Below are 13,722 nucleotides of genomic sequence, written 5' to 3'. Positions count from 1 at the left end.
TTTATATTCCATTTTGACGCTTGCCGACATAGACCAATCAGCATAAAACCAAGAGATGAACGTATTTTGCCAGTGTAAATAATACGGTGCTTTTTACGCGACGTGGTATAGCGTATGATGCATGAGTCCATCGCATTGACAGAGTGAGTCTTATAGCGCCGGTATGGTTATCACAGCTTTGGCAATGGTTAGCAGACGTACGAGGCCTCATTTGCAATATACGTGATTTACTGCACAAGGGTATCGGATAAAACTAATTACCGATGTCGAAATATGTTGGTGGCGTCCCGTGGATGACGACGAGGTCACCCAGCTACGGATACGCGCCACCAGAAGAAGCATCAGTTCTACCGGCACTGCGTCCTAGCGTGAGGCCATGAACATCTGCCCGACGGGGGACATTCCATCACCGCCGGTCAGGACTCGTGTAGAGGGACACCATTTCCTCTACATGTTAAACCAACGCATACAAACAGTAATCACGTTGTTTATAAACGGTTTGGTCGCAGATCATGGGCGCGGCCATCTTTATGGTCACGTGTATGTTGACGTTCACAATGTAGTAAATGTACGTGTGACCAGAACATGCCCGGGAGCATTGCACGCCACCGTCTATTTCACCGATGTGGTTGTAGGACACACAAAATTGCGATTGGCGATCGCTGACTCGACCTTGCGGTGTCGCTCGACTTCAAGATGTTCCGGTCTAGAAGAAGGAGAAAAGGCGGCCTAGATGGGGGATTCGGGAAACATAAAAAACTGCACGCATCCCGACCGCTCCTGCTTCTCCCTCAGTTTGCTTTTCGTACACCAGGAAGTTATTCCCTTGAGTGCGTCCCTACTGCGTTCCCTAGATATAATGCATTGGATTAGATTGGATTGAGCAAAAAACAAAAAAAAAAGACTATTTTACTTAGTTGCGCCATCCATAATTTACAACCACCTGGAAGCGGTTGTTGTCCTTGAACCTCCGGATCGGTGTCAATTTAACATGGTGCTCCAAGTCCAATCTCGGTTGGAGGCAACGTTCGACTACGTGTTGTTCTGTGCAGATCCCTTAGTGGTTCCTGAATGAAGTTCTCCGAGATTTATTAGGCGCCCCTACTCCACCAGAGAAATACTACCAAAATAAGTATCCATTAATTTATTGGGAATAGACACGTAACGCGCGATACATACAGTAGTAAGTATATGGACATGGTTACGTGTATTGTAATACATAGACAGCATTACGCGCGCACATTGAGTGGGGTGTACAGGGTGTTTGCTGTAGCGTGTCCCTGAATTATATAAAAAAATCGTGACGTTGTACGTACAATGATGCCGCTTGCTGCATTGGTCTTTGCGGCAGTTTTGCCACCAGGAAGACAGATTTTGTAAATTTTTCAACTGCAATAAATTAGATTTTTAAAATTGATCTCGCTAATTTTCTAAGTCGACCCCACGTTTTTCCAACGAAAATGGAAAGCGCATGTTCGATTTACCCCGAAACATCACTGAAGGCATCCAGCACCACAGCGGAAACACAAGAAGAAGAAAAAGATGTGCAAAAACCACCGGTTTGATACTGGCAAATTGCCGAGCGCGCGTATTTCAGCGCCATGCGTGCCGTCATTGCTCCATCCCCTTGACATTCCTTCGCTGCACAAAACCTACTGCCTCTGATAATGTCACTCCTTCATTTTCACCAGTTCGCTCCTGTCGTTCCATATCTCGAAGGGAGAATCGCGGCGAAGGAATGTCAAGGGGGTGGAGCAACGACGGCCCGCATGGCGTTGAAATACGCGCGAGCGGCAACTTGCAGGTCCCAAAACGGCGGTTTTTGCATTTTTTAATGCGTTAGTATTATAGTCCTCGCTAAGCAAGAATCGCGGCGTGGTCAGTCGGCAGCCACGGCGCGGCGCGCATACGTGGTGAGTGGAGAGGGAAGGAGGGAAGGAGAGGGCGCGTAGAGAGTGCGACGCGGCCACGGCATCCACCGGAAGCTCCCATTCACGCAATGGTCCAGGGAAAATGGAGGGCGCCCAAACCACGTGATCTGCAGGGGTCACTCACAGCGTCCCAGATCAGCAGTGCGGGGGAAGAAGCTCGGGTCCAGTGCGCTTGCACAGACCGACCTCCTTTCCCAACCTCCTTCCCTTTCTCTTTTCGGGTTTTTCATCTCTCCTCTCATCCCCCCTGACCCCAGCCTCGTCCGTTTTTCTTCGGCGCTTGCTGTAGAGCAACGATCATTTTGTCCCAAAGTAAACAATCAAACAGCGATGGTGCATGACAAAGCAGCTCGAACTGCTTCGAAAAAGTTACAGTACATATCTTTTCACGTCTTGTAACAGGCTTCACTGGAGCTTCAGATGCTTCGACATCGAAGGGCAGTTGAGAAGCCAATCGCAGTTCGCACACCCAGAATGTAGAGGTATACAGTTTTCGAAAACAGCTGGGCCATGTGTGTCGTTGTTGCCGATGGCTGCGGGAGCACTAAAAAAAAAAAAAAATCTATTGATAATCCGTAGCTCTGCACGAAAATCACTGTTATGATAGGCAGTCGATGTTGATTTCGTATTGGAAACACCAAAGCACACTTGTCACAAATGTTCGTAGATCACAGTGAATGAACGGATGCGACGTGCATGAGGGGCAACTAGCATAACCACACATAATTTGATTAGCGACATATCCGAAACGCACAAGTTACGGCAATGCACTGCACTATGAAACGCCTCTAACGTACCGAGTGACCCGTAAATGTTGTACGTAATACACTTAATGTGATAAACCTGCATTACTTCCTTCGGTCACAAAAAGTAACCAAACTTGTCTTACCGTTCACCTGCGGGACAACGGAAAGAGTGCAGACTTCCTCTCTAGCGATTTCTGCGTGTTTTGGAGGTGCAGGGATTCCCTGTCATGTTCGACTTCCCGCAGTTGTGATGATCAGGTGAATGTGCCATTCCGTTCTCACATTAGCAGTTCGCCACAAGCTAAATCTAAAGCATTCAAACTCCTCCAAACTACCCGCTAGCGTCTGCGAGCAGAACGATTGTAGTGGTTGTAGTCCGAGAGAACACGCCTGGCCGGACAGACATGATGTCTCCTCCGTTGTTTTTCTTTCTCCTCCGTTCGACAGACCGTTCGGATACTCGCGCCTCAATCAAATGACTCTCGCCCAGTCAGCGCGAAGGAAACTGACGCCAGCTTTCGGAGACCAATGAGCATCCAAATATTTACACATATAATGCGCAGCCAATCAGAGATCTTCAGATCAGCTGCGCCGGTGGAGACAATATTTTGGAGGCGGTGCGTTTCGCTTTAGAGCCGGCGGCTGGCCACGGGCCACGGCGCCGTCGCGTCGACACTCGGCAGTGCAGCTCTGGTGGTCGATAGGTTCAGGCATGTCTGCGTGGGCGCGCAATGGTTATGAAAGCTGTGCGAAGGAGCGGCGGCGAAAGAAGGCTGAGGCTGCGAGACGGCGCCCCCAAGCTGAATCGCAGTAAGCCCGAAAGGCTCGTTTGGCTGAGAATGCTGTCTTGCGTTAGCATCTTGTAGGGTCGTGTCAAGTGTTGTGTAGTGTTTGCAAAGGGTCGTTGAAGGGTTGTGTAGCGTTGTGAAGGGGAGTTCCCAAAGGGTTTTCAAGTTTGAATACCAACGCATTTCCGTCGGACCCACCTAGATCGACCATGATTTTTTTCTTGTGTTTCCGCTGTGCTGCTGAATGCCTTCAGTGATGTTTTGGGGTAAATCGAACATGTGCTTTCCATTTCCGTTGAAAAAACATGGGGTTGACTTCTCAAATTAGCGAGATCACAATAAAAATTAAATTTTTATTAATTACAAAGACCAGTGCAGCAAGTGGCATCCTTGTACAACGTCCATATTTTTAAATATAATTCAGGGATACGTTACAGCAAACACCCTGTATAGGGTCCTGTGGATACCACGGAGAAGCATATCCCATGCCATCATCACTTTTCCATCATACGAGGGAAGACCCAAAAGAAACCGGAATTGTCCTCGGGAAGGCGGATTCCTTGTAATACAGGCTTCCGCCACTAACTGAGAGTTTTACGAACTGTTTTGCACCAGTGCACCAGATGGCGTTGTTGTGCAACACTGCGTTCGCCTGCAGTAAATTCTATTTTTAGACCCCTTCAACGCGTTTTCCTATTTCATGATGGCTGATTTGCACGAACAACGTGAGGCAGTGAAATTTTGTTTCCTCTTGGGCAAAAGCGCATCACAAACGGCAGTTATGCTACAGACGGCTTACAAGGAGGTTACTTTGAGCAAAACACAAGTGTACGAATGGGTTTCTCGATTTAAACAGGCGAAATGTCGATTGACGATCAACCTCGTTCCGGACGGCCTTCGACCAGCCACACTGAAGAAAATGTCAACAGAATTCGTCAAGCCGTCTTGCAAGACCGCCGTCGGACCATTGATGAGCTTTTGGAGTTGACAGGGGTGTCGTGGAGCTCATGTCAGCGAATTTTATCGAACGATTTGCACATGAAACGAGTTGCAGCGAAATTTGTGCCTCGACTGCTCACGCCCGAACAAAGAGAGAATCGCATGGCTGCGTGCCGTGCGTTGAAGGACCAGTTGGAGACGGACCCCAACTTCCTTTCTAAAATCATAACCGGAGACGAATCTTGGTGCTACAGTTACGACCCCGAAACGAAACAGCAGTCTAGCCAATAAAAAACGGCCAGTTCCCCACGACCCAAGAAAGCTCGACAAGTGAAGTCGCATGTCAAGACAATGGTGATCTGTTTCTTAGATGTGAGGGGGCTTCTGCACTCGGAATTTGTTCCGCCGGGTCAAACGACGAACCAAAGATTTTATTTGGAAGTTTTAAGAAGGTTGCGCCACGATCTGCGGAAGAAACGTCCCGAGTTGTGGCAGACAGGTGACTGGTTCTTTCACCATGACAACGCACTTGCCCACACCGCGCTGAGTGTTCAGCAGTTTCTGACCAAAAATGGCATGACCCCTGTGCCCTCACCCTGCCTACTTACCTGATCTCGCCCCCTGTGACATTTTCTGTTCCCCCGGATGAAGAAGGTCCTCAAAGGGAAACGTTTCGCCTATGTCGAAGTGAAACAGAAAACGGCACAAGCACTAAAAAGCACCAACGTCGAAGAGTTCCAAAACTGTTTTGAGCAGTGAAAAAAACGTCTGGACAGGTGCATTGCATCAAAGGATGACTACTTTGAAAGTGTTTGAAGTTAGAGCATGCAACAATAAAAACACAATTTTTCAGAAAATAATTCCGGTTTCTTTTGGGTCCCCCCCCTCATATATTGTTGTTGTTGCACATTGAGGACTCGTCGCAACATCATTTCATCTTTCAATCTTGAATATGTTATGTGTAATTTCCATTACCGAGCATGCAGAAGAAACAAACAAAAACAGAGAATGAAGGCACGTGATCAAAGCGAAAGCTGGACTGCACAGCAGAACATACCGTTTCCCGAACGCGAGTGACAGGGGAATCGAATTTTTGCCGTGACTCGGCTTAGTGTTCGGTTCCCGTTATTTCCTTTTCTTTTTTTTTCCTTGCTGTATCTGTTTCAGACATCGATATAGCGGAAGCCATCGCAACATTCAACGCTATCTTTTATTCATATAGGAAGGAGTGGTATCGTCATAAATCTTCCTCGTCTGGGATAATGATTTCTGCTTCGCAAAAAGTGGAGGCCTACAAACGTAAAAGCGAAGAGGAAAAGAACGGGGACGAATTTCGCTGCACGGCAAGCAAAGCCCCCATACAGTGTAATTACGAGGAATCAGAAAAACTCCGGAGAAGTTGGGCTCTGGCTCCGTATCTCATAGCAAGATCGGTTACTTTCCAACCTGTTTCGCTGCTATCGGTCGTTACCTCGAATGGAAGTTGATCCGGTTGTGCCTGTTCTTTTCTTTTCTTCTTTATCCGTGTAGTGAGAAATTACGTGGCTGCGTAATTGGGTGCGTGGTGTGAGTCTTGATATGCGTACGTAAAACATTTAGGGGTACTCTCGGTCCGCAAGGTTTTGGACGTTATTTGTTGTATATATTTAAGTTATTTTGGTGACATTTGACTTCGTTTGATTAATCATACCTTACAAATTTATCTAGGTTAACTAATTCTTATTAAGTTTAAGCCTTCACGAAACCGTAATGCAAAATCGTTAGATGAAATTTCTTAACTGTCAACCACATAACCGATCGAGAAGGCGTAGATCCTAAGTCAGTAACTGACTTTTAGGGCCTGTAGTATCATGTGACGCAAACCACTTCGAAGTGAGGAGCATCGAGCAGCAGAAAAATGCCCCTCCATGATTTTTATTTATTTTTAATTTTTAAGTTATCACACCCTCTAGAAGCCCTCCACTTCTGCAATCAACGTGTAGGTAAAGAGAGGAGTTTAGGAGCTAAAGAGCTAGAGTTAGCTCAGTTAGAGTTAACTCCTAAACTAGGAGTTTAGGAGTTAGAGGCGAGAGGGGTTTACGTCACTTCGTGGTAGTGGTGACGATGGCGGTGGAACTGCTTGCCGTAGTGGGTCACGCTTAGACGACTCTCGCAGGGGGGGGGGGGGGCGTGCGTCCTGGGCCGACTTCACAGGCTCACGTCACCCCTTGACACTCGCAACCCCGATGGCAGGGCCAATCAGGCGACTCGCAGCGTCGCCTGTGCGGCAGGAGAGTCATATCGGTAGGAGTGGCAAACGAAGTTTCGGTGGCAAACGAAAGCTTACGGCTGCTCGCAGGGTAGCTGTCATCAGGCGAGGAGGTTGGGCCGGGCCGATGTGGCTGCTTTCTCCAGGAGATTTTTGTTTGTTTGTTTGTTAATTTGATTGCGTAGCGACAACACCACTGCACAGCGAAACTATTGCGCATGGTGGCTGCTGAAAGATTGCTTGCTGAATGGAACACAGTTTGAGCCACGTTAAATATCACTTCTTTGATCCTCCAATGGCAATGCGTATTTCCAAAATGAAACAAATGCCGGATTGTCACACTGTGAGTGGATACACTATATGGGATCCTCGCGCGTAATTAATGCATAGAGAACACGGAAGTTTTCCACAGTACGTAGTAATCACTCGCAGAGGCCTTTATCAGAGCTACATTATTACAGCTGTAACAGTCCGGTTTACAGCAAAGAAGGCACGACTTCAGCTGATCAGTACCTAATGGCTGGTACACGGAAAAGCGACACGTCTCGATCATGAACTTACGATCCTTCAGCATAGTGTCCGCATAAACGTTTTGATACACTGAATTTTCTGCTGTACAATAGACCCGGTCAGGTTACACCGAGTCATAGTCGCAAAAATACTTTCACTCAATATGCGTCGGTAGGCGTGCATGTTGAAAAGTACAGCAAAGCAACGCACACGGGGATACACCCACCATTTTTGTACCCATCCTCAAGCGTTCGTTGATGGCAAAACCGCCATTTTGTCCTGGTCACTGGTCTGGATGTCACCCAGAATGTCGTCTTGAGGCCACGTGATCCTGTTCATATTCCGTTTTTGAGCTGACCGGATTTCATAGTCAGCGTGACATCATTAGAGCCAGGACAAATAAATGGTAGCCGCCAGTTTGAAATGACGGTGCAAGCGCTGTGCGTAGGTCCGCTTCCGCTCTGTTCCTGCATTCAGTTCGTGTCCATCTACCGAAACAGACAAAGCGGATAAGCCCACTAAAGCACATAGGCTGAGAATCAACCGAGCCGGGTGGAAGCGGTGACAGGATATTAAACGCAAACGAACAACCTTCCCCGACGCTATGACAGTAAACACAAGCACTATAGGCTAGCTCCCCCTTGCACCGCGGCACCACTTTTTGCGCGCCGTTTTCTGCCACATTTTCTTTCGAAACTTTTAATTTATTATGTTGAGAGATGTCCTGTTGTTTCTTTCTAGTTGTTCGCGTTGAATATGGATGGCCTTCGCGTGAACACATGCAACCGTTAAGCGTGGTTCTTCGCTGTCGTTCCTGCCTTTTGCCGATTCCTTTCTGGACTCGGTATCAGGCATCGTGCAGGAGTCTGACACTGATTGAAAAGCGGTATGCGTCCGAAGTTTGCTAGCATATTGTGGCCATGGCGGGGCGTAGAAACGGGTTTACAAATTCACTTTGGAGCGGCTCCCTCGAAAAACGACGCAGGAAGAAAAACTGGGAAGGAAGAAAACGCATGACTGGGAGACTCGAATGGCATGCGTACGAAAGAACGAACATAGTATAAGCAGGCGTGCTTACGTTGAGAGAGGAGTGTACATTGAGAAGAGTTGTGGATCAAATGCACTTGGACGCCAAAGAGATTTATGTTTACAAAGGAAGGTGTCTTGAATAGAAATGAATGGTATGGGGCTCATGGACGGATTGAATGGGAATAAGAGCGGAGGAGATCTATAAGTTTCGCGGCCCAACCTTTTGAAATTGTTCAAGTTGATAAATATATTTCTAAAGAGCGTGCTGGGATTGTTGAAAATCACCGTGTACTGAAAGTGAACGCGAGTGAGCAATCACCCGCCAAAGGTGTGTGTGTGTGTGGGGGGGGGGGAGATATACGTTTATTTCGGAAAGGTCAGCCTGACCGAAGGTCGGCAAAGGTGGACATGATATAATGCATGGGAGTTGATCCGCAGCGTTTGCTTATAATGCGGCTCGAATTGGAACTCATTGTCAGAGTTTGTTCTGTCTGTGTCGGAGTAATGCTAGGTTTTCAGGACCTTTTCTAGTCGGCTAATCCATTTGTGAATTCGCTGGTACAGAAAGGTACAGACACGCTTTCGAATAGTCGAATAGGCTACTCCTTCGTGGTGGTGGTGCTGACGAACGAGCTTACCGTTGTCGGCCTCACAGAGGTGGGCAACGTCACGACTGACGGCCTGGGGGAATGTGCGTCCTGGACCGACTTCTAAGGGAACTGTGTCGACAAAGGCGTCTGAGGAAAACCCAGAAGAAAAATAAGAACCCCGACAGTACATGTATGTGTGTGGCGGGATATATAGGATATATGAATGACTACCTGCGGGGTGAATTGTGAACGTTTATCATCATTCACCACCTTCTCCCCGTCAAGCAATGGGATAGGGTGCCGCCTCAGCGGCGAAACATCTCACTACATCATCATTACTTATTTGTTGTTATTTATTATTGTTGTTACTTGTTTGTTACATGTGAATAGTCGACTTCTGAATAGCGAACATGTGCATAGTGAATAGCGAACTTGCGAGTAGAGCACATGAGAAGTATTTTTGGGGAGTGCATGTGTGTGTGTGTGGAAGGGGGGGTGGGTGAGAATTTATGTTAGCAGTAGCAGAATAAGTCGGGAGACGAGTTCAATTTCTCCTCTCTTTTTTTCCTTACAAACAAACTAACAAACTCATTTGTTGTTGTTGTTGTTGTTGCGGGGTCCGCGTGCTCTATTGACTTTCCTATATGCACTGCGTTTCCTCCCTCGACAGTACCGGGCGTCTTTAATTCGACCAGGCAAGGACATCAGTATATTGCGAGCCCACCTGGTTCAGGAAGGAAAAAAAGGAAAGAGAAAGAAAACATCGGGCACAGCAAAAATAGAAATACATGTGACATGTCCTCATTGCAGACTGTCATTATCAGATACGCAACAATTAAATTAGCACGATAATTGGATGAGTGCATGTGCTTGTCGTGGAATATGAACCACACTATTCTTGTCCCATTTTGCCATTGTGTCGCTGTCGTCTTTTCCACCGATCGATACAAGCAGTTATATCGATCGGCAGAGTGCAGCCACCTGTTGGAGGTATCGGGCAGCGCGCAGGCCCATGTTTATCTTGTAGACGCTTCTTTGTTGGCCCAGAGCATGAGACGCTCTGCTTGAGCTCTTTTAATCTGATATGCACAGGCAACCGTGCTCATGAACTGCATAAACTCATTAATTAGCTGCTGCATCTTTCGTCAGCAGGTGGTTCTCTCCACTGCGGGAGCACAGCACGCTCCACAATGTTCTGCGTTCGATGCGTGTAATTGGCAGATTAATTGTTCTCTTAGAGTGCCCCTGGAAGCCGGTGCGTGCGTGCATCAATGTACAAGGATGTGTCGCTCCTGTCTGGCGTGAAGTATACGTAGCAGACAAAAAACACCACGCGGACAGGAGAAGCGCGGCTCGCTACGCTACGTGACGTATCAATTTATGTAGAACATATGAATATAATGTATTAAATATAAATATAAATATGACAGTCATCGAAAAAGCCAGGGAGATGCGGGAATCGAACGAGGTACCTCTCGATTGCCGGTCCAGTGCAGTACCCTTGCTTTTGCGACGACTGCCATATTTTGGTCTTTCGTATTCGTACACACATTGAGGCTTTTTTATTCGGTGTTAGCGCCGCGAAGCAACCGTGGCTATAAGCGGCGTACAGATGTGGACAGGTGGAGAGAGGACAGCACGAAGGAGGGGGGGGCAGGGGGGACATTGAGGCATGTTTTATGTTTGTTTGTTGTGTGTCCCAAGCCTCAGAACAGTTAATTTTCATCAGTTTACGTCCACGCCTTTAGCGACCGTTGCTATGGAGACGGGCCGCATTGAGGAGAACACACAGCCGCTCGTACGGCTGTAGGATTTATGAGTTTGAAGCACGACCTACTACTATACTAGAGACCTGGACATACGGCTATCTATAGCCTATGGGAGAATCGAAGGGGGGGGGGGGCATATATTTATTAGAACAAAGAAAAAAATGAGGAAAGGTCAGTCAAACGGCATGTCGGCATGTCCACTTCCAAAAAAGGAAGAAAGGAAAGGACAAAAGAAAAATGAAAGTAAAATAAAAATATACAATTGGGAGAGTCGGGTTATGGAGGCGAGTGGCTGCTAGAAGCGCCACATAGCAGTATTGGAGAGCTGAAATGACATGTACATTGTTATCATCATTGCCACCGTCGTTTGTCCACGGTTCCCAAGAAAAACGGTAATAAAGTGAGTATGTCATATTATCGGGGGTCATATTAACGAGGGTTCACTGTACTACCACGGTGCTGGGAGCTTTGCACATTTGCGTATGTCCAAGTCTCCAGTATAGTAGTAGGTCGTGGTTTGAAGTCGTCGGAAGTGAACCGCTGAAGCACATGACACCAGACATTTGTGTGTCACGTGCCGAAGGAGGCAGCGAGAGGAAGCAGCGAGCAGGCACTGTTCAGTTCAGGGTGCACTGGTACGCGGCTCTGGCGCATGCATGCAACGCAACCATACTGTGTGCAAGGGTACCACCACCACGATACGGAAAGCCTGCTTAATGCCTCCTCTCACTCCTTCGTCACGTGAACATACAGAGTCCCGATGTCGTCTGCTTCTGTCAATCGTCGAAGACGATTTCAAACACAGGCTTTCTGTGGCTTCCAGCGGCTGTCCATGGGGCTGATGACGGCTGTCTCCGTCTCCGTCAGCCGCTGAAAGCGCGGTCTTGACTGGCGGACACTTTATGACTACGTCACGTCGCATAGGTGATCAGACATTGTTTGCGCTAGCTGGCGTCTGCAAGGCTCTTACGCAGCGTACATATGTGTAAGAACTGCACTTTATGCACACCAAAAGACTCGCAAGGGGAATAAGGAATGCTACTTTTTCAGAAGCGTCTTGAAAAGTGGGTGTCTGTAACGTGCCTCGAAAAACATGGGTCACGTGCATACTTTTATGTGAAGGGTAAGCCATGCTGATGAATGGGACGCTAATAACCATAGGAATGCATATTCGTATACAAAATAGAACATTACTGTGACAGCTCCGACACACAGCCGTGACATATGTCATTCCCATACACATATCTTTGCTTCTCTCTCTTAGTATGTACCTTATTGGGCCAAGGTATCGCTGGCATCTTCGGCCCTTCCTCCGACGTGACCAGCATCCACGTGCAGTCCATCTGCGACGCGCTGGACATCCCGCACATCGAGATGAGATGGGATTTCCAGCTGCAGAGGGACGACCTTTCCATCAATCTCTTCCCCAAGCCCTCGGTTCTGGCCAAGGCCTACGTAGATCTCATCAAGACCTGGAGGTGGGAGTCCTTTGCACTGGTGTACGAGGACCACGAAGGTATCAGTTCAATTACTCTGTTTTTGAAATGCACCATTCTTACACATTTATCGAGATTGCCGTGTTGTTCGACGGAGTCCAGCTTCCAGGTTGCGAAGGTTTGACATTTCAAAGTCATGGCATACGTCTGCACGGGAAGCATACCACAACGTACACTGTATAGCCTATAGTGGTATGCTATATTGCTCTGCTAGCCTATGCTTAGCTATACCCTATGGTAGTGTGTCTCCGCGCATGAGAGGCGGCAAGGGAGAAAGACCAATGAGGTCGCTTCCCAGGCACGCGGGGACACAGATAATCTGCGGACATGATCAGACGGTTGACCTACTTGCATAGCGTATTGGAGGCCGAAAAGAAACGATGTTGATATGCATCTATATGCGCCGAAGCTACTATGGTTAAGGGATACCAACAAACTGCAAATGTTTGTATGAGTGCAAAACGCCGACATGGTACACTCTAAAAACAGAGCTTTACCGCATAGCGCGCTGCACCAACAATTGCCACGCATGATAGGGTTATCGCTTCTGATTCGAGGAGAGAGAGGGGCGTACGCCCTTTTATGGCAATTTCCCCAGGGCGTCAGTTCGTGACGTTGCCCACCTCTGTGAGGCCGACAACGGCGAGCCCTTTCACGAGCACCACCACCACCACTTTGTGGCAATTTGGATATATGGTAATTGCCACAAAAAGGCGTACGCCTCCCTCTCTCCTCGAATCAAAAGCGATAACCCTATCATCCGCGGCAATGGTTGGCGCACTACGTGCTATGCGGTCAAGTTCTGCGGCAAGCCCTTTCACCATCACCACCACCACCACCATCTGTTTTTAGAGTGTAGACTCGACCGTGTTCAATTCAAGTCAATTCAAATTTATTTTATTTTCCTTGGAAAGAAGAAGTGGAAGGAAGATCAAAAAGCCAAAAAGGCTTGACAAAGGCTCTTCCACCATTCACACTGTGCAGCCATTAGAGTAATAACAATGTTATTGGTATTCTCATAACTCAATGCAAGTGTAATAGACCAATTAAGCACTGAACAAAGAGCTCTAACCAAATACGACAGTACAATAAAATACTAACTACATAATTATATCTGCAGTTTCAATACCCAGTACTTGCCTAATGGAGAAATTAAGCCTTCATACAAGATAACACACAACGATATGTAATGTAATACTCTAATGTAATACTGTGTTGCTCCACCATGCCGAATAAAGCTCATGAAAGGGAATATTTATAGCATCACAGCGACTTCTCGGTGAATCACTGCGCTGCGTCGCTTGTCTCGGCCCTTGACATAGCCGGAGAAGTCCATAATACTATATCGCAAGTAATATTAGAGGCTATATAACCTCGAGGCCTAATCGCATATTAGCGACGGACTTTCGCGATATTTGCAAGGCAGACGAAGTTTCAGTTAACGGCCATTTTAATGGAACAGTCTATTATAGAGCTGAGGCAGCCCTGCCTGTATTACTGGGAACCGCTGTGCTTGCTGTACTCTTGCGTGCTTCTTTTATTTATTTATTTTCCTTGTTTAATGAACTACGTATCGTGTGGCCCAAACAGGGCCAAGCAGATAGACGAAACTTTTCCAATTTTTCCACGTACCATGCTCCATATACCCATCAGTACACATAAAATAATCAGGAACC

At 47.3% G+C, this 13,722-nt stretch overlaps 1 protein-coding gene across 1 annotated transcript in view; it reads left to right on the top strand.

The window, feature by feature from the left end:
- LOC135401065 (glutamate receptor ionotropic, kainate 3-like) overlaps window positions 1–13,722 on the top strand; it is a 162,197-nt gene that overhangs the window by 121,583 nt on the left and 26,892 nt on the right. Inside the window, exon 3 of the mRNA XM_064633205.1 lies at window positions 11,815–12,066. Within this exon, the coding sequence (XP_064489275.1) occupies window positions 11,815–12,066 (252 nt within the window). The remainder of the gene's footprint in view (window positions 1–11,814; window positions 12,067–13,722) is intronic.

This window comes from Ornithodoros turicata, chromosome 7 (genome assembly GCF_037126465.1).
Source record: "Ornithodoros turicata isolate Travis chromosome 7, ASM3712646v1, whole genome shotgun sequence".
In the NCBI taxonomy this organism is placed as follows: domain Eukaryota; kingdom Metazoa; phylum Arthropoda; class Arachnida; order Ixodida; family Argasidae; genus Ornithodoros; species Ornithodoros turicata.
This window is presented reverse-complemented; position numbering and strand designations above follow the sequence as displayed.